This window comes from Neodiprion lecontei, chromosome 7, assembly GCF_021901455.1.
Source record: "Neodiprion lecontei isolate iyNeoLeco1 chromosome 7, iyNeoLeco1.1, whole genome shotgun sequence".
In the NCBI taxonomy this organism is placed as follows: domain Eukaryota; kingdom Metazoa; phylum Arthropoda; class Insecta; order Hymenoptera; family Diprionidae; genus Neodiprion; species Neodiprion lecontei.
Genome location: NC_060266.1, coordinates 1,845,243 through 1,867,803, shown reverse-complemented (window position 1 = coordinate 1,867,803; position 22,561 = coordinate 1,845,243). Strand labels below are relative to the sequence as shown.

The following is a 22,561-nucleotide window of genomic DNA, read 5'->3' as shown; positions in this document are numbered from 1 at the left end:
AAGAGATTATTTTTTTAATGTATGCATGCGTGTACAATTTTGCTTCGTGATGCAAATTTCTATCACTCGACTCTGCTGCAGGTGGTATTATATTGTTCAGAAGCTTTACGCGCGTTCATCTCTTTGTATAGCCGGCTTCTCCCTGCAGAAGTAGAATTTTAAACAAGTTTCATAATTTTTCAACGACTCTGAGCTCGCACAGAGCAGAGACACAACACGTTGAAATTTCTTGTTGTTTGTTTTGTCGGATACTTAAAATTTTTAACTCAATAGCCGAATAATCTACACCGGTGAAAAATATTATATTTATTTTAATTTATTTTTTTAATTTTTTTTTTTTGACCAAAGAATTGTGTTCCTTCGAAAGTATAGACGCTGCTTGTTATACGATATCCTTAAATTTGGAACAAAGGTTTTTTAGCGTGTGTGCGATAACTGATTAACATAAGAATAATTATCTTCGGAATATCCGCAGGCTAATATTATATCAGTCTATTTTTATTTTTAACGAATACATCGTTCGATATGCCGTGGTGGAAAATTTTTATCCGACAATTTGCTTTATTGCAAAGTTTAATTACCGTGACAATATTTTTCGGGTCAATGAATATTGAGGCTGCTCCCATAGCAGATCTTAACTCTGTGAATTTAACCAGTAAGTCAATTGCAAAACAAGCTTATTTTGTGCCACCACTTTTTTTTTAATACCTCAATTCTCCTTTTCTTTTTTTTCTTTTTTTTGCTAAATTCGTACGTATTTTAGTATTCTTCTACCTTTGAGTATTTTCCAGGTTTGGAGACGTACTGTTTTTTTTTTTTGTCTTTCAATTATTTCATTCTACGTTATTCAAAATTTGCTTAACCGATTATCGCATACCTGCTCATAATTTATACCAGTTAACAAAGTAGGCTGCGAGGTGTATCAAATTTCGCTCGTAATCGTTTCAGCAGAGTTTAATATCACGGGAGAGTGTCTACCGCTGGGTGAAATAGCGAAATTCGAGAAATACCCTACGGAAAAAAATGATGATCCGCAATCGGGTACCGGATTTCCGGTCATAAACGCCGCGGCTTTGACCAGCGACGATTTCGCGAGGGTGGAATATAAAAATTCGGAATTATCGCCATTCGGCGACGATCAGGCAGACTGGATGAGACTGAAAATTCTTCACTATCTCCTTCAGCGCCCTCAAGACGATTTTTTGAAATCCAACTTTCAAACGGTTTACAAGTTCTTGGTCACCGCTTACAAACGTCTGCGAAGTGGTAAAAAAATTACGGAAAACAGTCACGTGAGTTTATCCCTAACGAATTTTACATTTAAGATTAAAAATTTAAACACATTCGTAGTCCATTGTTTGATTTTTCGCGGACCTATGTTAAAAGAGAAAAGAAAAAAAAAAGAAGAAAAAATAAATAAATTATCGCGGAGGGTTTGGGATTTCGATAAATTCCGAAAGCGAAGAGGTGGCAAAGGAGGGAGAGAGAGAGAATCGAAAATGGGACAGGGGGAGGAAATATCTTGAGATAATAAGATATGGACAAGGTGCCGGTGATCGGCAACGCCCTGCGCGAAAAACAAAGACAGTGGCGAAGAATGCGAAAGAGGCGAGGATTTTGTAGACGGACGCGGTAAATCCCGTTTCTTGTTACGATAACTGCCGCGCTTTTTTTCCTTCTTTCCTCTCTTTTATTCTTCTATTTCCCGCCTCTGCCTCGATCTCTTTATTATTTACCGTTTCTCGCGGCTATTTGGAGTTTATGTATCCGGTTATAGCCCTAGGTGTGCGGGAATCGGGTGTGATAGTACGGAAATAAATATGTGTAGGTGTGCGGGAAAGAGAGGTAAAATGTAAAAGTAAAACATGCTGAAAGTAAATTTTATACCAGGATCTGAAGCGCGGAGAGACGCCATCTTGTGGCAGATAATACACCGCGCAAACTGAGCCGCATTTAATTATAAAACTTGTTTTTTAGCCCGTATTTCACTCTCTATCCGTTCGATGTAATAAAATGGAAGCCTGTGTGCTTGCGCGAAGTTTTTCATTGCTTCGTGTTCGCGCAATTCACACGATAAGATCAGCTGATTGCCAATCGCGGCGCCATATTGCCATGCCTCGCGTATTTCGGATTCTAGTAGTGGAAAAATCAAACTCAAATAAACAGATTTTACTTTTCATTACCGAACATTGTGTTGGAAATCAGTGTGTAAAATTTTTTTTTTGCCCAATTTTAACACAGGTTTTTTCTGCCGCAGATAGAAGATCGAAGTGGCGGAGAAAATTCAAGTCTCGAGGACGGGGTGGAAAAAGATGGAGATAAGAGGGTCTTTCACACCTCGTCAACCTCCTCGACGTCTGACGGACTCCCTCACCGGCTTTATCGCTCCACTCTCGTACACAGCGAGATAAACGACGACGACGACGAAGAAAACGACTACGCAGAATCGCTTGACGATCTTTTGGAAACGACCGGCGTTGCGGCCTCGAAACTTGACGTAGGAAAAACGAATTTGTATCTCAAGCCGAAGACGACCGCGACTAGTACCGAATCAATGCGGATAATAACCGTCTTCGAACATCCGACGGAAAAAACGAACACTGTGTCAAAAACTCTTTTGGATTCGGGGGAAGATGACTCGAAGTCAGAGATTGATCGAAAATATACCGAATCTAATTCCGTCACCGCTGAAATAAAGCGGGTTTTTGGTGCCACTGGTGACTTCCGATCGATATTGACCACCGAGGAGGAAGGAAACGATCAACAACTTTTTAACACGACATTGAAAAATTTGGATACTGTTTTTGAAGGTTCGTTATGTAGTTGACGATGGTAATAATTGTCACTTTTTAATACAGTTTTACAAAGTTTCATCTATCTTTTTTTTTTGCCACCAGGATCCACTCGGACGAATATTACCGCGCAGAATAATTTCGTGACGGAAATAACTACGGCTGAGAATAATAACAGAGAAATTGGAAGTACAGCTATGAGTAACATTGAAAGTGGAGTTTACGGTACGATGAATAATATCGGAGTTGGAATTACTACTCGGATTAATTCTCAATCCGAAACCACGTGGAAGAGTATCTTTGAAGCAGGAATTACAATCGAGAATGATACTGAAACGAAATTTCATGCAGCGAAGAATAATTCTGGGTTTGAAAATAGGACTCGGATTAATTCCGAGTTTGAAAACGCAACGAAGAAAATTTCCGAGCCTGAAAACACTACTGAGATTGATAACGAATCGAGTATTTATGGGACGATGAGTAGCTCGGAACCTGGAATTAGGGCTGAGAATAATTCCGGAATCGGGATTAAAATCAATTACAATAATACCGAAACGGAAATTGTGACTACAGGAAATAATTTTTCAACGATAATCACAACTGAAAAAAGTAACATTCAAACACCGATAGCTGCGAAGAATAATTCCGATGCAAAATTTACCATCAAAAATGAAAGCGATGTAAATGTTGAAACAAAAATTACAACTTTAAGAAACGATATTGAAACAGAGAATTCAACCACAGAGAATAATGTTGAAATTGGAATCGCGGTTGAAAATGAATCTGGAATTAAAACTAGCTTTGCAAAGAATGATTTCGAAACGGAAAAAATCTCGCATTCGTCACAATTTCCCGGCACGTCGATCGAGTTTTCAACGGTATCACAATTCTCGGAGAAAATCAACGGCAATCCAGACGGTTATCGAATGATCTCTGACAGGTTTCACGAATCGTTGGAATCGACGACCGTTTCGAGTCGCCACGTCGCAGGAATCAGCGATATTCCTTACAGCGCCACAAGTGAGGAAAATAACCCGGATATTCCGTCGGTCACGAAACCGGAAGACGGTGACAAAATCGCAGGAAATTCCGGCGACGAAGAGGCCGAACCTTCAATTCACTCCCAAACTACGACGACGACGACGACGATTTTTCATCCCTCTTCGACTGATCGTGGAATTCCGGTAAGTCCCTCGTGGAATAAGTGAATAGAAATTAGTTGAATTTGAGTTGGGAAATAACGATGGATTTAAATTTGACCTGTAAAAATGATGGTTAATTTTTTATTCTCTTCTCGACAAGGTTCGGGATGCGAAGAAGGTGCAGGTGATACTGAAAATCGGCGACATCGAGTTATCGCCCTACAACGGCATGACCAGATCTACCGAAGTGGGCCTGGTGAAAATACCGGGTTCAAAAAATGGTCGCAAAGAATTTTCGGGACCAACGAATTACGTTTCGAGAATTTACAACGTAAACGACAACGAGGCGGCGATCGAAGAGGAGGGCGAAAACGAAGACTCGGTCAATCCGAAATCGTCTTACAACGACCCGTACAGTTACGCAAAAAATTTCGACAGCGATCATCCCCATCGTCATCTTCCTCGGTATCACCGTTTCGACGAATCGTTGGATTCAGGCGAGTCGAAGGCGTCTTGGGAAAATTATCGCTCGAAGAATTTTCCCCATCCGCAAGTTCGAGTTCCGGTAAAAAGAGGCGGCCACAATACCAATATCGAAAAATTGTACAGGTGGTTCTACAGGACCGGTCAGGAAGCCGAAAATCCGGATCTTTCAAGGTAACAATTTTTTGTGTATAATATTTATGGAACTGCCATTCTACGTCAAATTCATTCACGCTTTTGTCTATATTTTTCAAAACTAGACGGGGTTTGCTGGTCAGGTACATAGCGAAACCGGAAATCAGGTGCAAGGAATTGGTGAGTTTAATCGTTTATTCGTATCGAGTGTCGTAAATTAAACAGCGATATTCCGGCTTAAAATTAATTTAATTCACGATCATTTGAGTCGAGATGCATCGATTTGTTTTTTGATACACGCCTCGATTGGTTCTCGACGCGGCTCGGTCAGCTTTTCAAATTTCAACACTCGCGCGTGTTGTGCGATGGTTTTTGAACGGCTGATATCCGGTTGAGGATTTTATCAGCGTCGAGATTAGATCGGATATGCGGCTTTGCCGCAGGTTCAACAATACCTGTAATTTCGTCGCCTAAACAATTGTGCGATTGAAAATTTGCATACATCCTCGGTATCGAGATATCGATTTCCCTAACATAGAATTAAACGGGACGTTCTGTGCAAAATTAACTGATAGGCGTAAAAGTTTTTGTGAACAATCTCCAAAAATTCTGTATCGATAAAAGCGATCTCGTGCCATAACGGAAAATCGTTGACGAAGAGTTCATTTTGGCAAAGATCTCGCAACACGTTTTTTTTTTTTTTTGTTTTACAGTGCTTTAAAGTTATTCAAATTTTTCGAAAAGAAATCAATTTATCTTCCGCAAAAATGGAGTGTTGTTTTTTCATTGCAGTTTCCTTTGAAACGGATAAATTTATATTCTTAAAATAACGAGATAAAAATAAGTCGCGCGAGTTTTGAGGCTTTTGTTGCTTCGTGTAGGCTTGAGAAAATCTTTCAAACTGTGTTCAGATTCGATATGGTCGAGTTGGCGTGGAATGCCCCGTATATTCGTACATACACATGCAAGTAATTTAATCAATTCCCACGCAGATGGGTAAACCGATTCGATCCTCCTCGATCCTTCGATATCCATCTCGAATGTAATATTAATTTCAATCTCCATAAATGTATAAGTAATAAATTCGGCTCTGGCTCTTCGCTTCTCCCTCCTGTTTGTCATCGGCCTTCTGTTACCGCGGACCAAAATGTAATCGTATTTTTAAACTTTTAATTCTCTCCCCCAATATATATTAAATTACATGCATTCGAATTATAAATCACTCTCCATCCATTATATTTCATCTCTCGGATTTATATCTAGTGAGCGATGTTTGTGACAAATCTCCATTTTTTTTTTTACATTCTCACGTTTGATGACGAAACCGTAAAGATTCGTTGATATCGGAATAAGTGATTTTCGCTCAGAACCAATACTTTTCACCAAGTTATCATACACTTGCTTCGAAACAGGGATTTTCCAGATCTATTTGTTTCTAACTGTAACTTTGAAAAACTCTTTCGGAATTCCGGGCAAAGTGTAACGACTGAGGTCTCTCAAATTCGCAGAGTTGAATATTAATCCCGGCTAATTCTTACTGTTACTTTCGTTCCATTCGTCTTTGACGGTGCAGCCGGCGTAGAAAGCAGAGATTTCGGATGCATTCTGAAGCCCTTTTCTTTGTCCTTTACATCAAGAGCTGGGAGGGGAAAACTGAGGGAATGGATGAAAGAAAAGGGGGAAAGGAAAAAGGGTAAAGAGAGTCGAGTGTTTTAACTCATTGTCAGAAGCTGGGGGGGAGGGGGATCTCGTTCTCTTTCTCGAATTAATTGCAACTTCTTTCCCGCCAATTACATTCGCGATCCCGTTTTTTTCTTTTCATCCTTCCGCACCTCTTGCGCCGTTGTAAACGCCGTCAAAAATGCCTCAATGCCCGGTCTTACCGAGGTAATAAGTGACACTCATTACGCGAAGAGATTATCCGACTTGGCTATTTTCTTTTTTTTGCTCGTGCTTACATTTTTTCTCACTTTATTCCCTTGTTTTATCCTCCCTCGTTCGAACTGCTCAACGATTTGTTTTGCAATTTTTTTTGCATTTTTGAAACGAATATATACAAAGCCTTCGTGAAAATATCTTTCATTTGAACTCGTCGTAAGAAATATTGATCGGCATCTTGTTGAAACCGATAAGTGAATCAACGTCTTTAATTCAATTTTTTCTTCACTTTCTTCAAAGGAAATTCGATATTTCTCGCATTTCTGATTTTCGCACGGCTGAAAGAAGAATTTGTAATTCACTTTATACGTGCGAAATATATCATAAATCTAAAATCAAAACACACATGACAAACCTTTGGCGAATAAAAATTTTTCTTTCAATGCATTTTACATTATATCCGAAACCTTAACCACGGTATGAAGTTTCAGGAACCGCGTCAGCATCCCCCGTGTATTATTATCCTGGCTGCATAGATTTTTATTTTACTTCGAGTACTACTACTACTACTACTATTATTATTATTATTATTATTATTATTATTATTATTATTTATTTTTATTTTTTAATACCGCGTATACGCGCGGAACGAAAGGGAGGGAGGCCGCGACCAAACCGTACATTTATGCATATGTTATGCACAGGTAGGGAATTATTTATCACCTCACACTTAATACTAGCCTCGCGGTCGTACCGAACGTGAGGTGAATTTATTTCCTTCTTTCTTTCATGTTTTATTACGCCATTTTTGCATAATTTTAGCGTTACCGTACCTTATTTATTTACTTTTTTTTTTTTCGAAACTGTCGTTATTTCAACGTCCCGATGTTTTTCATATTCTTTGTTTTCCAAGTGTTATGTAACGCATTCATTTCCATCCCCCTTTTTCACTCATTTATTTTTACAACACCCTGTGACTACTGCAAAGAAGTTTCGTCAATACTTGAGCGTATTTTTACTTTAGTTTTTTGGTTCTCTTATTACTATGACAATTGTTACATCGTTCACGATTTTTCAGGCTAAAGTCCGAGGGGATCGATGAACGACTTTGAACTTCCGCATCGAAGAACATCCGAGGCAAGAAGAAGGGATAATAAAAGGAATAGGAAGAGACAATAGGACGAGGGATGAAAAAAGTATCCTGATTTTCGTCTCTTTGCGCGTGTGCGTGTGTGTGTGTGTGTGTGTGTTTTTTTCCCACCGCGGTGCGGCATTATCATATTTAGTGGGATATATTTTGACAGAATGGGGAGAACGGTGATGATAATGATGATGATGATGATGATGATGATGATGATGATGATGATGATGATGATGACATTATTGAGAAATGAGAATATGCAAAGATGATTATGTACGTACCTCAGCCTCCTTGACGACCCGGGATACTTATAATCCATTTATTCTACGATAAGACAGAGAAGCCCTTTCCGGCTTCAATGCTTCCTGCCTCTCCCTTCATCCCGTTCGTCCCCTTCATCGACGTCTCTGTCATCGCGCCTTACATCCTCCTCATTGATTTTATTCAACGCGCGGTTCCCCGACTAACGAGGATCCATATTTTTACCCCCCGCCAAGTTGCCAGATGTTTTATCCGCGCAAAATCTCATAACATTATATAATACGCTTCTTTCCACTTTTTCCACTTATCCATTTGTAACCGATGTTTTTCATGCAAGGACCAATTTTTTATGTCGAGGGTAAAGAAAAAATCTCCTTTCTTCACTTTTTATTATTCCCAAAGCTTCTGTTTTGTATCGTATGAGATTATTATTGCCCCATCATCGCTGCAACCGCATAATCAAAAGCTGGGTATACAAGCGAGGATGTCTCGTGGGTGTAAAAACTTTGAAACCCTTTTTTGCGGTATGTATAATTTCCTTTTGTTTCGCCTTACAAAACTGGGATTTTATCACCCCCCACCCCCCTGCCGTTCTTCTGTTTTTCCTTTCCCCCATCCCCTCGGTTATAAATTATCCTGGCTCTTCTCGTTATTTCGTTTTATTCTTCCTTTCAGGGAAACATTCGCAAACACACGTATTACAACGTGCATATATTTACACAGCCAACGTATAAGGTGTTTATCTATGTGTAACGAATAATTTACAGTGTAACCGATCTTTCTTTTCTTTCTTTTTTTCCCCCCCCCCCCTTTATTCTACAATATACTGAGAGACTTTTTATGGTCATTAATATATGGGAAATTTTATCACCGCGGCAAGGCGAACACACCACGGAGAAAAGCCAACCCTCCGGACAATCTTAAACGTCTACGGAATACGCGAATTCACCCCGCGGGCTTTCCAATATAAGGCTCCGATCCCCGTAAACTATTATCATGTAGCTATAGAACTATGCGGGTGGCATAACTGTACGACTATATTCGATATCGATTCACCTTCTACTTCTTCTCTCCTTCTCCTTCTTCATATCCCATCCTCATCGACGGTTTATACCCTAGGTATCTCTATCTTATACTCACTCGCTTGCTCGCTTACTTATCTCAGACTTGGAAAGCGTTATCAACCTTCTCGCGATTTATTAACCATTTTTACTGGGTTTTATTATTATTATTATTATTATTATTATTATTATTATTATTATTATTATTCTTTTTTACGCTCTTATATCACGTCCTATCGCGGTAAAGAAATGTAGAAAATGTAGGGTTCTCAAAGGGGTTAAATAATTGCTAATTCCACCAATTTTTTTTTTTTTTTTGTTTTTTTATTAATTTCAAATGAAAAAATTCCAAATTGTTCTTGAAACTATAAACAATAAAGCCGTCAAACTCAAATAGCTTCGAGCGTTTTAGTTTTCTTTTAAAAAAAAAAACACCTAAAGGTAGGTATGATTTTAGACCGTCCAATCTGTACACCCCCCCCCCCCCCCCCCCCCTTTAAGGAGAAAAATAAATAAAAATAATAATAATTTGCAGATCGTAGATTCGCGAATATCAGGAATGAAAAATGAGAAGATTGGCGGGGTATGAAATACCCTGTTGAAAATATTTACGGCGACGGGATAAAAGATACAGCGATTCGGAAAGTTGGAAATTAAGGGATGTTAAACTTTCGTAACTCACCTCGGTCCCGTTTCCAATGAAATTCATGTACCCCTATCACCCAATAATTTATAACCGTTAGGTATACAAAGAGGTATAACAAACGAAGGAAAATAATACCGTGGGTAAAATGCGAGGACACGAGTTCGCGATGGGGAAAAAGAGAGGGAGGGGCGAGAAAAAAAAAAAAAAAAACACAGATAGGGGGGAAAAATGAGATTGGAAATACCGGGAGTTGAAGAAAGAGTGTTTACCCTATTTTTATTCCCGCCTCGTTATCGCTATTAATTATCATTCCCGTCATATCGTAATTTATATAAAAATAAAAACTTCCGATCGACGATTTGATCTCAATGCCTTCGTGGAACATGTCGTGGATCAGGAACACGACCTGCACCATCTTAATCACCGATTGATCACCGGCCGGTGCTGGATTCGCGGGTGAAATCGAGCGCGAACTTAATCGGATAGTCGATTCATCAGTCGGCCAGGGGTGTCAATGCACTCCGTTCGGGGATGAAGCGACCGGGGGTTACAGGTGTAAAGCGTAAAGCGTGCGGCTGCTGCCCGAAACCCTGATCGAAATTCCCGCCCTGCCCGGCGACGCGAATTGATACCCTGCAACACGGGGTTATCGACACCCCATCCCCTAGTTGCGCGGATGCTGACGCCGAGGTTTTCGCCCGTCGAGGCGAGGCTCTCTTTTTCTTTTTCTCGCTTTCATCAGCAGAGCCCGGAAAATCGACTTGTACGTGTGTTGATTTTGCCGGATGTTCGGTATATCGGCTGATTGTAAGATCCTAAGGTGGTATTTTTACGGGGAACGCGGGGAAACCTAACAACCCCTGAATAGTCCACTCCTAAGAATGAACGAAAGTAATCGATTATTTTTGAAATTCGATTAATCGACGGACGTGATTATTCTTACTCACAATCGGTTTTTGCCCGTATTTGCAATTTTTAAGAAAACGCTGAGATGCACTGTACTGAAAACTCGTTGATTTGTTAAAAATTTGCAAGAATTTTATTTACCCTGCTAGTTCGCAAAATTTCCAAGATCCGTATTCATATTCGTAAAATTATAAAATGCGAATTTGCAAATTCTTAGGCACGACGTTGCGGGTTCGTGCTTGTAAAAACAGCTCATTCCCCGGGTTTTTTTTTTGATTGATAAGACTTGAAATACATTGACGTCGAAGCCAAACAGGCGAGGGGAAAAGTTCGCGAAGAATTTCCGACTTATGGGTACTCCTGGGTTTACTTGGTACGAATTTCGAAACAGCTCCATGGGGCAAAGTGAAAATAAGAATATCGCCCGTCGAAACGGTTTCTTAAAGGCCGAATTTCCGGACGTATAAGTATAAGCGTATACGGCCATTTTCCCCCCTTAAACCCTCATACCTGCCCCTTATAAACATCTCTACATTATACTCGATTCGCGGTTAGCGTATATTGGGGTATATAACAGCGCCTATAACGCGCCCACATCCCTTTCTCCCTATTATTTTTATTATATTATAACTCGGGTGATTTCCTTTACAACAACTGGTTGTAAAAACAACAGGAAAAAGGATAATATTTATACCATCGTCACTTTCGTCATCAGCAGCTTTCATTGGATAAATTCTTCCTGGGTATCATTATTTTCGAAGTTCGAGGGCTGCCTCGTGGCCAATCTAACGCCGCTTGTTACTACTTTCTTTTTTTTTTTTTTCATCACGTTGCGATTATCCGATTTTTCCTTTTCTCCCTCCTTGCGTGTCTTGCAGAAATATACGCACGATGTACACACGCGTGTTATACATGCATGCGAAGAAGCGGAGAATCGGGGCGAGGCTTCGGCCATAACTCAGTGTTATCGGCGAGTTCACGGCCCAACGCATTTCGCCATCCCTTCCCTAGCGACTCCTGAACCCCCAATTCGCGAAAGCCTGGCCGTGTGTACACGTATGTACAAGGCACATGCACGTACGTACATATGTACACACACATACACACATACGGTATATGCATCGGTAACTCGCGAGCTTTGCACACACGCGTCAATTCCCCGAATTCTCGTTTCAAGGTTGCGGGGGCTGTTAAAGGGGTTACATGGGTTTCGAAGGTTGCAAAAAAGCAAATTTTCACAAATTTTTATTCAAGTATGATACAAGAATTACTTGATTCAAACTTTAGGCGTATGAAAGAACAATATTTGAACGATGTTTCGTGAAACGATTGTCAAAAAAATTTTGGTTTCAGCAGACCAAGTATTTTTCTACCTTGCTAACTTTATCTGACGTCAACGAAACCAAATATTTTCTTTTTTGGTAGGGGAGTATAGGTTGCGTTTGAACGAGGGATTTTAAAAAAATTTAATTTTCAATTATTGGCAGAGTTGTATGGAAACAAGTACGATTTTTCCTGTAAAATAAATTGTGTTCGATTATAAAAAAACTAACCTTCGTCGAAGTGCTAGTTAATCCCAACTAGAAGAAGCTTGCAAAATCTCAATAAGATCGGTGGATTAGTTTCGGAGAAATCGTGTTCACCGACTTGAAAAATACAGTTTTGAGAAAAGAACGATATACGGTCGAACCTAATGAGAGGAATTTCCAAAGGCTCTCTCTCCTAGAATTTTACTCCAATTTGCTCAATATTTCCAAACCCATGTAACCCCTTAACCGCGATATTGGAACACTCGAAATTACAACGATTTGAGCCACTAACCAAAACAACCCAGAAATAATAACCCAAAGAAATGTAACCCATGTAACCCACAAAAACATCTTATTTGCAGCATCGTTTAATTTATTGCAATTTAATATTTTGCTAATTCCTTGTCATGGATTGTTTTTGGATCGGTTATTTTTTCACGGGTCATCCAAGTCAAACTTTCAGATCGTCTGCACCCTCGGTTCATTTTTTACCTCCCAGAAAGTTCAACGACGAAGCTCATGTCCAAACACACGTCTGTTTCCATATTCGCGTGTCATTGAATCGCGAATTTGTGAAATAAGAATATTAAAATTCCCTTTTGGTCAACAGATTTTTAATATAATCTTTATTCGGCCCTTTATTTTCCCCACATTTGCCACATCAATTCGATATGAGTAATTTAAATTACCGCAGCAGAAATAACCGCACGTGTGTCTGGAGGATGGACGATAATAATAATAATAATAATATCAATAAAAATAGTAATAACAGAGTCGGGTCATAATGCGAGGATCAATGGCGCGTTTGCTGGGAGTGGAGCAGCTAAAATCTTATTCTTATCTATCCAATAACTTTAAGTGTAAGAAGAAGGGATGTGTGAGTGAGTGACTTTCCTTTTCTCTCTCGCCCCTCATGCTGTTTCGTATGAAACTGGCAGGAAACCCGAACCGAATAACGCGAATAACCGCCGTTTGACCACTCTGAAAATAGCCAGTTAACCCAGCTCCCTTATCATGAGGGGTCCTCTTTCCATACGTCACGATTTTTCATCCCCTAGCCATCGGTGTAAAGGCAGGTGAGTTTTGTACATAAGTTACTTGACAAATGTCTTTAACTCGTATCACGTATAGATGATTTGAATTTCTCTGCCTTACGCCCCTATTTTTCAATACAAACAATTATACACTAGGCGCTCTGTATGAATTATTTTAATGTAGTTTGATTTGTTTTTTTTTTTTTTTTTTGCATCAAACAACGTTTTTGAATTTTTCCGCAGCAATCATGAAATCCATTATTAAAAAAAAAACGCCAATTCTTATTTCTACTTCACGTGTACCCTAGAGCGGGTATAATAATAACAATAATAATAATAATAATAATAATAAAATGACGGGAATAAATCCTCTCCCCTGGCAAGATCCATTCGCTTCCTTAATTCCCTTACACAGGTTTTTTCCTTTTCGTTTTCCATTCTCCAATTTTCTTCACCCTCTTCAGCGCTCCGGGGTAAGATCAGGTCTGTAGATTGGAAATCATAGCGAATAAACGGTCATTCTTACAGCTCTTTATAGCAACTCACAATTTCACCTCGAAAGCCTCATACGTATATATATTGCCTTTGCAATGGACCTGATTATCATCGTTTTCACTATTACTACAACTTTTATCACGATTTTTATTTTCATATATTACGATCCGTGAAATTGCTTCACCCCGAAATCTGAAGGGTCGCGGTAAACTTTGAGGGATGGAGGTTTTTCTTTCTTACATTTTTTCTTCTTCTTCTTATCGACAATTACAACACACTTTTACCCAGGAATATTGACGATTTACGAAATAGGAGTCGTTAAAAAAAAACAAGTCATTCGCATAGTCTATACCGATTAGCATTATGTTAACAACAGAAATTATTTTCATCCCACGATTGTTGGATAATTATATGAGAAAAATTGGAAATTTTATCTACAACTAAAGCTGTACTTAAAGGCGTTTCCGCGCCTTATTTGTACACAAAGCACAGTGTCGACCGAAATGTTTGTTCAACTAAAGCTGCCGTATGCAACGGTGGGTTGTAAAACGCACGTTGCATATGCGACACGTACGTATTGGTGGTGAAATACGGGGTTGTTAGGTGTCGGCTGTACGGACCGGCGCTTCGCTCCCTTTGATCATCGGTTAAACGCGTCCCTCTTTCCTCCGCTTCCGCGTCGTTGCTTCGGAAAACGCGTGCAGGCCGCGTGTCTGTGTTATACGTGATGCATGCATTATGCAGATCGTGTATTTACGTGTATAATGGACGCAGACCGCGGATATCGCTGCATCTTTCTCCATATTTTACAACTAAACTTATTATTCTCACCTTACAGTTCTTTGCTTACGGTGGATTACGAATATTCTAAATCGCGGAAAAGCCTCTTTCTCGCATCTCCTTGTTTCCTTCGTCGGGATATGAATCCGAATCGAATTCGAAAAATAGAAAAAATTTCTATGATTGGGATGGGCGTGAAAGAGTATAGAAAAATCAACGGAATCGATGCCTCCCGGTAATTTAAAATTTCATATGTAGAAGTTAAAAATGTTGATGATCGAAGTATGGAGAAGTAAAAGATTGAAGAAGCATCGTAGAATCGTATACAGATTCTCGATTTTGCTTCGCTTTTCTCTATTTCGACTTACTACGTTTTCAATTTTGCCTTATTGAATTATCCACATTTTTTAATTCTATACGAATGAAATTTTCACGTTTATGAAAATTTGTTATTCTGGTCCTGGTGCGAATCAGTAATTCTAGTTTTTTACCCCCTACCCGGTAATTGAAGTCGCTGATAATCGCACGCCTTAATTATTAATAAAATTCCAAAATCAGTCTTCGACTCAATTCTAATTCGCACAAATTTGCAAAATTACAGTATTCGTTCGGCGCTACTTCCGCTAATGAACTGTTCTACCCTCTTCATTTAAATTCTCAACTCTCCCTACATCCAGTTCCAATTGATATTAACGACGTAATTGCCATTAATCAATCGTCAAATCCGCTTCCCTCTCTCTCTCTCTCTCTCTCTCTCTCTCTCTCTCTCTCTCTCTCTCTCTCTCTCTCTCTCTCTCTCTCTCTCGGGTCCTTTAATTCCGCGAAGCGGTCGCTTCTGCTTCCGGCAATGGAACGTCCGCAAAACGGATGCCTCGAGGATTTCCTAAGGAAACTGGTTTACGGAAAGCGAGTCGAGGCGAGGCTCTTGGACGACGTTTCAGGTTGCAGAAGATGAGGGGGAGAGGAGGAGGAGGGGGCGGTGGACCACCTCAATTGAAGTTCAGAACTGAGTGGTTGCACTCTCTTCAATCTCCCTGAGTACATGTGCCTTAAATACAATAACAAATCAGATAATTGAATTTTCTGCTAAACGTTTACCCGCCTGTCAAACCATGCGTATAACAATATTAATATTATCAATTCCCACAATTTGTGCGTAAATTCGCGAGATCGATAAAAAATGAATTCGCAAGTAACATTTTCACAAGCGGCAGAAAAAAAATAATTGCCAATTGGCTGAATTTTCTTGTTAAACAAAAATTCGATTAGAAATCTGAAAATTGTATCGGTGTTGTATCCTTTATTACGGTTTGAGTAAAATATGCTTCAGTATTTTTAATCTATATATATATAATATATATAGATAAATGACAAGCGGTAAATCGTACGAATTATTTTCTCTCTCGCTTTTACTCCCCCTTTTCTGAATTTCTCTTTATTTAACCTGCACCCGCAGAGAGCCCTCCAATTTATTGCCTGTAGATATGTATAATACTGCAGGCTCGAATTGGGGAATCGTATTTTATATAGATATAATATCGAACGCCATCGATAACAAAATTATGAATCGCATAACCGTTTCGATAATAATGATAATGATAATGTCAATGGCAATAACGATGATAACGATCACAATAATAATATCCAATAATTCGAGCCCGTGTCACCTGTTCATGAAGTCTAATAAAATATCTTTGCATAAAACGATATACAAACATACCTGACTATATATCATGCGATAATAATTTGTCGTTAGAATTAATACGTATAGTACCTACATTGCCAGGAAAAGAGAGAGAGAGAAAAAGCGAAAATTCTACGAGTCGTTGCAAATTTTCAATAAACGTTCAACACCCGCCTTTACTCATTTAATCGTTAATTCTTACGTATGAAATGAAAATTCACTCGATTCGTTGAGTTTTGTAAGCAATGTCAGAAATTTCGTGTCATCTTTGAGCGTAGTTTTAACTATTCCACAACTTTTTTGTAAATTTAAATTTTTTTCTTCTCTTCAAATTGCAAATGTGCTTGGAATTTTGCAAATATCAGAGAATAGAAAGGTCGCAGTTTATCATCAACGAAAATGATGTAAAACGATACATTATAAAATCAAAAATTTACGAAACGGTGAACTTGTCAAAAGTCCAAAACCCGACAACCATTTTTCTGCTTCGCTTAACCCTGTACTTTTTTTTACAAATTCGGTGAAGAATATTGTGGATTGGTGAAGAATACGTTGATAAATTGAACAAAAATTTCTCACATTCACAATTATTTCCCAAATGATATACGCCCAGTTTTTTTTTTTTTTTTTGCCCCCCTTTCCGTCAAACTTTATCCCCCTTTATTTTTATTCTCCAAAGGGTTGAAAAAATCGAATATAATTCGGGCGTTATTAATACTACCTGCACGATATGATATACGTATGTAATTTTCAATTATCACGACGTACACTTTCGCCTAATTTATCATTACACTATTGTACGTACTATACGTACAACCAACGAACGTTTTTGGCCGCGGTTCGCGAAAAGGGGCAAACGGCTCTCGGTCTGCGCCAGAGAATTACACACAAATGTGTGTGTATATCGGGAGAGACACGTGTGTATACATGTACATACATCACACCGTCCTGCATAGCCAGAGACAATAGGGTCTAGGTATAGGGAGGACAAAAGCGTGATATACGGCGACCCCGGAGCACCGGTATTAAAATCATATTTTTAAACCCCGTCGCACGCCTCCCGGATTTCGCACCGAATCCACCCTCCACCCCCGCCGCTCCCGACTCGCGAAATTCCCGTGCTAACGTCCCGTGACGATATCAGTCCGCACGCGAATCCCTCTTTCCAACATTTGTATTTTCACCCCCACCCGCTCATATTCCTCGGTTAATCTTCTATTTTTGATTTTTATTTATTCCCTATTTTACTTTCTCCATACGCAATATTTCGCATCGCGGCGAACACGAATTCCGAAAAGATAAACAAAGTGAGTTTATCTTCGCATCCTCGTTAATACTATACTACATCGTTGTTATTATTTTTGGAATGTTTTTTTTTTTTGTTCCATTTTTTACCGTCCGCGAATTTTATACGCACGAAAAAATGTCGTTCATTCGATAAGATAAAAACTTCATATTTATTTTTTCGGATTTGTGTTAGTAAGTAAAGCCGGATCATTATTGCTGTTGTTGTGTCACGTTCACAACTTATACTTCATAATTGGGTTAAAACTGGCTTATTAATGAAGCTAATTTACTTTTTAAATCAACGTCCGACTTAATCGTATATGCGCGGAGCGTATTAATCTGCAGAGAGAAAGGCGGAAGCTCGTAAGCTCGAAAACTGTCACCTTTATTTATACTATACATTACAGGTATATGTTTCATACACTGTAGGTAAATGTATATTACCGTGCACTCGTTTATATTCGTTTATCACAACAGCTTACAGGAGAGTAACAGTTATGACAATAATGTGAACATGAATAATAATAATAATAGGAATAATAAAAATAATTATAATAGCCACGTTTAGAGGTAGAGTGAAACGAATTAACAGCGTTAATGAGTAACGTGTTGTAATCAGCGAAAACAACCCCCGCCTTCCCAACGGTTTATATAACTTTAATAAAAAATTAAGGAGGCAAATCCACTCGGTCATCTTAACGATAAATCATTGCAAATTGGCCGAGCAAAAATGTTCGAGCATCTGGAAACGTTTGAAACACCCGGGAACTGTCTTTCTTTCCTTCCTTCTTGGCTTTAGGGGAAGTAATAGAAATAAGGGGCGGCTTATTACGGCTGGTTGGAAGTTGAGGTTTCTAATCGGCCGACGAGGGGCGAGAGGGTGTTTCTCCCGGGTTGAGACGAAGGTACTTGGGTACTCTCGGTGAGAACCGAGGGACCGAGGGGGTGCAATTTCTCAGTAGTCAACCACAGACGCGGACTTGGACCCCAACTTAGATTACCAGTAGTGGTGAACCAGGCTGGCTGCTAGGCCGGTACGTTTGTTCCTCGGTATGTGGGTACGAAATTTCGTCGTCTAATCCTGATTTACGAGTCAACGACAAATCATATCGCTCCCCAAACCCCGAGTACCGTACTTGCGCATACGTGTAAGCTATTAGTCCAGTCAAAATAGGCATGAATTGAAAATATTCGGGATGTGGCTGAATTTTTGGGTGTAGGGATTTTCGACACTTAGGAACTTGCACCTCGAGTAATTTTTTACCCCAATTTGAGGGTTTTCGCGTTTTTCTCAAAAACTGCTATCGATAGATGAAAAATGACTTGACCATTGTGTAGATCGGAAAATTCACAAAATTGCAATATTATTTCCAATGCATTTCGTTACTCCGTTTCCTGTCGCGGGCACAATAAGCTGCAATACAGGCATGAAACAAAGAGATAAATCTTTGTTTTAGACGTATTAAACGCATGTGTTTCCGGAAATGAGAAAAATTGTTCGGCTGCCCATACGTACTACTAATTTTGTTGGACATGTGTCTGTGTAGAATGGAGGGGACATTGTGACGTTGGATTTTGCGTCTATTCCATTCTATTCCATCTCATTCCAACCCAAACTCAGGAACGAAGCAGCGAACCGACCAACCTGGAGGAAAAGGGTTTGGATGTTAGCCAGAAGTCGAACTATTCTGAAACGGACCGGAAATACAGACGAGCAAAGGTGGGGACGAGGACTGGTTTCGGGGGTTGAAAAAGAGACGAGCTACCCACCCGAAATATTTCTCTGCAGAGTGCAGTTTTCCGATTTTACTGCTGGCTCCGCGAATCAGGCGAAACCAATGAAGCGAAAGTTTATTCGAACAAACAAGACGTAAGTAGGAGTTGAATTTATTTGATATTATAAAATATTTACTCGCTGTATTAATGAAATTCTTTATCGTGTCTATCGAATTCTTCATAATAATCATCTTATATTCTTCTCGTTATATTACAGGGATCGTTGGACTTTGCTTCAAGTATTTGCTGCGACGTCTCGGCATCGCTTTTCGCTAAGTCCGGCGAGGAACGGATCAGAGAAGAGCAGAGCTGCAATAGAAAATATTTCCTCCTCTCTGCCTCGATTCCTTACTTAAATTCTACTCCCGTTTTCTTGATTACGAATTGATTATTCCCAGACGTTCCGTAATAACGCGACTGTTTACGACGCTGCCGAGATTTGATGCAATGATTTGATATATTAAATGTATGTGGTGCGTATGTAATGTATATGCGAATGTTGTCTGTTTACATGTATCATTTAAAAGGTATAAAAGGTGAGTTGTTCTCCATTCTCTTATTTTGTTGAAAGCCAAGAATCATTTGGAATTGGCAATTTTTCCATCGAGTTGAGGGTTTCAGCGATTCGATCACTTCGAAATTTATCACTCCTGATTAATTTTTGTTATTAGAATTACGAATGAAACGGGGAAATGCGTCTGTGATAGCAAGTGATTAGACCTTGTATAGTGCTTACAATGAACATTTTTTACACTGGTGTCATGATCGTTTCGATAAATAAATAATTGTGACTACAAACCTAAGATACTGAATTCAGCTTGTCTTTATACATACAAGTATATTTGTATAATAAGATGATTATTTTTTTGGATTGATTGAGTATTACCGTTGTATATAAGAGTATGATTGTAAAATGAAATAATTTATCACTCCTGATTTATTGTTGTCATTAGCATTACGAATGAAATAGTGAAATGCGTCTGTAATAGCAAGTGATTAGACCTTGTATAGTGCTTACAATGAACATTTTTTACACTTGTGTCATGATCGTTCCGATAAATAAATAATTAAGACTACAAACCTAAGATACTGAATTAAGCTTGTCTTTATACATACAAGTACATTTGTATAATAAGATGATGATTATTTTGGATTTATTGAGTATTACCGTTGTATATAAGAGTATGATTGTAGAATGAAATAATTTATCACTCCTGATTTATTGGTGTCACCGTATTATGAAATAAATGTTGTCTCAAATAAATTGTAAATGACTGTCTTTTGCTGTTTTCCTGACACTTTGTCTGTTTTCGGTCAACCTCCTCCGCTCAGATGTTCTCCTGATACTAGGAGTAATTTTTCGCTGCAATTTCTCCGAGTTGCTTTTTCTAAGTGATAGCGCCTAATTATAGGCAACCAAACTTACATGTACGCCACACGGCTATCAGGCGTAAGGCGTGCCTTCGATAGAGCTCCTCGGCTCAGATGTTCTCCTGATACTAGGAGTAATTTTTCGCTGCAATTTCTCCGAGTTGCTTTTTCTAAGTGATAGCGCCTAATTATAGGCAACCAAACTTACATGTACGCCACACGGCTATCAGGCGTAAGGCGTGCCTTCGATAGAGCTCCTCGGCTCAGATGTTCTCCTGATACCAGGAGTAATTTTTCGCTGCAATTTCTCCGAGTTGCTTTTTCTAAGTGATAGCGCCTAATTATAGGCAACCAAACTTACATGTACGCCACACGGCTATCAGGCGTAAGGCGTGCCTTCGATAGAGCTCCTCGGCTCAGATGTTCTCCTGATACCAGGAGTAATTTTCCGCTGCAATTTCTCCGAGTTGCTTTTTCTAAGTGATAGCGCCTAATTATAGGCAACCAAACTTACATGTACGCCATACGGCTATCAGGCGTAAGGCGTGCCTTTGATAGAGCTCTTCGGCTCAGATGTTCTCCTGATACTAGAAGTAATTTTTCACTGCAATCTCTCCGTTTGGTTGGTCTGAGCGCGAACGCCTAATTACAGGCAACTAAACTTACATATCCGCCACACGGCTATCAGGCGTAAGGCGTGCCTTCGATAGAGCTCCTCGGCTCAGATGTTCTCCTGATACCAGGAGTAATTTTTCGCTGCAATTTCTCCGAGTTGCTTTTTCTAAGTGATAGCGCCTAATTATAGGCAACCAAACTTACATATGAGCCACACGGCTATCAGGCGTAAGGCGTGCCTTTGATAGAGCTCCTCGGTTCTCCTGTGCTCCTGATACCAGGAGTCATTTTCACTAAAATTCCTCGACTTTGCTTAGTTCTAAGATAAAATGGCGGGAAAATTTGAGATCTCGTGCCCTCTCAATCAAGCATGCATGCTTTCAGTCATACAGCGTCCACATCACGTGCAGTCAGTCAAATCACATTTGAAAGATACGAGCAAAATTTTTCATCATCCAACTGTCGCAGAACGGCAGCGTTATCGGCTGACCCGTTAAGTAAAGGATATATCTTCAGTCAACGGCTGACCATCGAAGGGCCTGGCCGCTTGAGTCTGGAATCGGCAGGACAGATAAGGTGTGTATTTCTTGTATGAAATGTGAACACTAGAATCATTATACATCATATCATATCATCATACATCATACATCATACATCGTACATCATACATCATACATCATACATCATACATCATCATACCTAGTATCACAGTTCGAAACCAAAGTTTGAATTTTCGGATGTTCGGAAAGTGACGTCACCAATCTAAAATCGGCTAGCCGAGTTCCTCAGTCTGGTAACAACCGCGCAGTAGAGCGGACGGTTGATAGTCGCGCTCCGCAAACTTCGAGTACCGGGTTCTCAACCTCCCGGATCCCGCGCTTCGGGTCCGCTACGTATTTCGAGTACCGGGTTCTCAACCTCCCGGATCCCGCGCTTCGGGTCCGCTACGCGGTGAAACTCGACTTCCAGGATAAGCGCTCCGTGGTTCCTGGTTCACGTTTACAATAAATTATTTCAATTCGTTTTTCGCGCAAGCTGAAATTCAGTAGCTGTCGGTGCGCTAATAAAATTTCTCGACTTCCAGGATAAGCGCTCCGTGGTTCCTGGTTCACGTTTACAATAAATTATTTCAATTCGTTTTTCGCGCAAGCTGAAATTCAGTAGCTGTCGGTCCGCTAATAAAATTTCTCGACTTCCAGAATAAGCGCTCCGTGGTTCCTGGTTCACGTTTACAATAAATTATTTCAATTCGTTTTTCGCGCAAGCTGAAATTCAGTAGCTGTCGGTCCGCTAATAAAATTTCTCGACTTCCAGGATAAGCGCTCCGTGGTTCCTGGTTCACGTTTACAATAAATTATTTCAATTCGTTTTTCGCGCAAGCTGAAATTCAGTAGCTGTCGGTCCGCTAATAAAATTTCTCGATTTCCAGGATAAGCGCTCCGTGGTTCCTGGTTCACGTTTACAATAAATTATTTCAATTCGTTTTTCGCGCAAGCTGAAATTCAGTAGCTGTCGGTCCGCTAATAAAATTTCTCGACTTCCAGG

General features: G+C 39.6%; 1 protein-coding gene across 2 annotated transcripts; it reads left to right on the top strand.

Annotated features, from left to right (window-relative positions):
* Positions 1-399: 399 nt before the first annotated feature.
* On the top strand, positions 400-20,256 carry LOC107219208. 2 transcript variants are annotated; one of them, XR_006905304.1, is made up of 9 exons: positions 400-655; positions 949-1,292; positions 2,258-2,810; positions 2,898-3,976; positions 4,095-4,591; positions 4,678-4,732; positions 7,509-7,626; positions 18,802-19,124; positions 19,248-20,256. XR_006905304.1 is itself a non-coding variant. In XM_046745215.1 (7 exons), the coding sequence occupies exons 1-7, from the start codon at positions 526-528 to the stop codon at positions 7,530-7,532; spliced, it is 2,682 nt and encodes an 893-aa protein (XP_046601171.1). In that variant the 5' UTR covers positions 400-525; the 3' UTR covers positions 7,533-8,560. The 2 variants fall into 2 exon arrangements, 1 of the variants encoding a protein (XP_046601171.1); XM_046745215.1 differs by lacking the exons at positions 18,802-19,124; positions 19,248-20,256 and having other exon boundaries at positions 7,509-8,560.
* The last annotated feature ends 2,305 nt before the right edge of the window (positions 20,257-22,561 follow it).

Coding starts and splice junctions, on each gene's coding strand:
- LOC107219208 (XM_046745215.1), top strand. CDS start 526: ATGCCGTGGTGGAAAATTTTTATCCGACAATTTGCTTTATTGCAAAGT. Junction 2,811..2,897: donor TTTGGATACTGTTTTTGAAG/GTTCGTTATGTA, acceptor TTTTGCCACCAG/GATCCACTCGGACGAATATT. Junction 4,592..4,677: donor GAAAATCCGGATCTTTCAAG/GTAACAATTTTT, acceptor TTTCAAAACTAG/ACGGGGTTTGCTGGTCAGGT.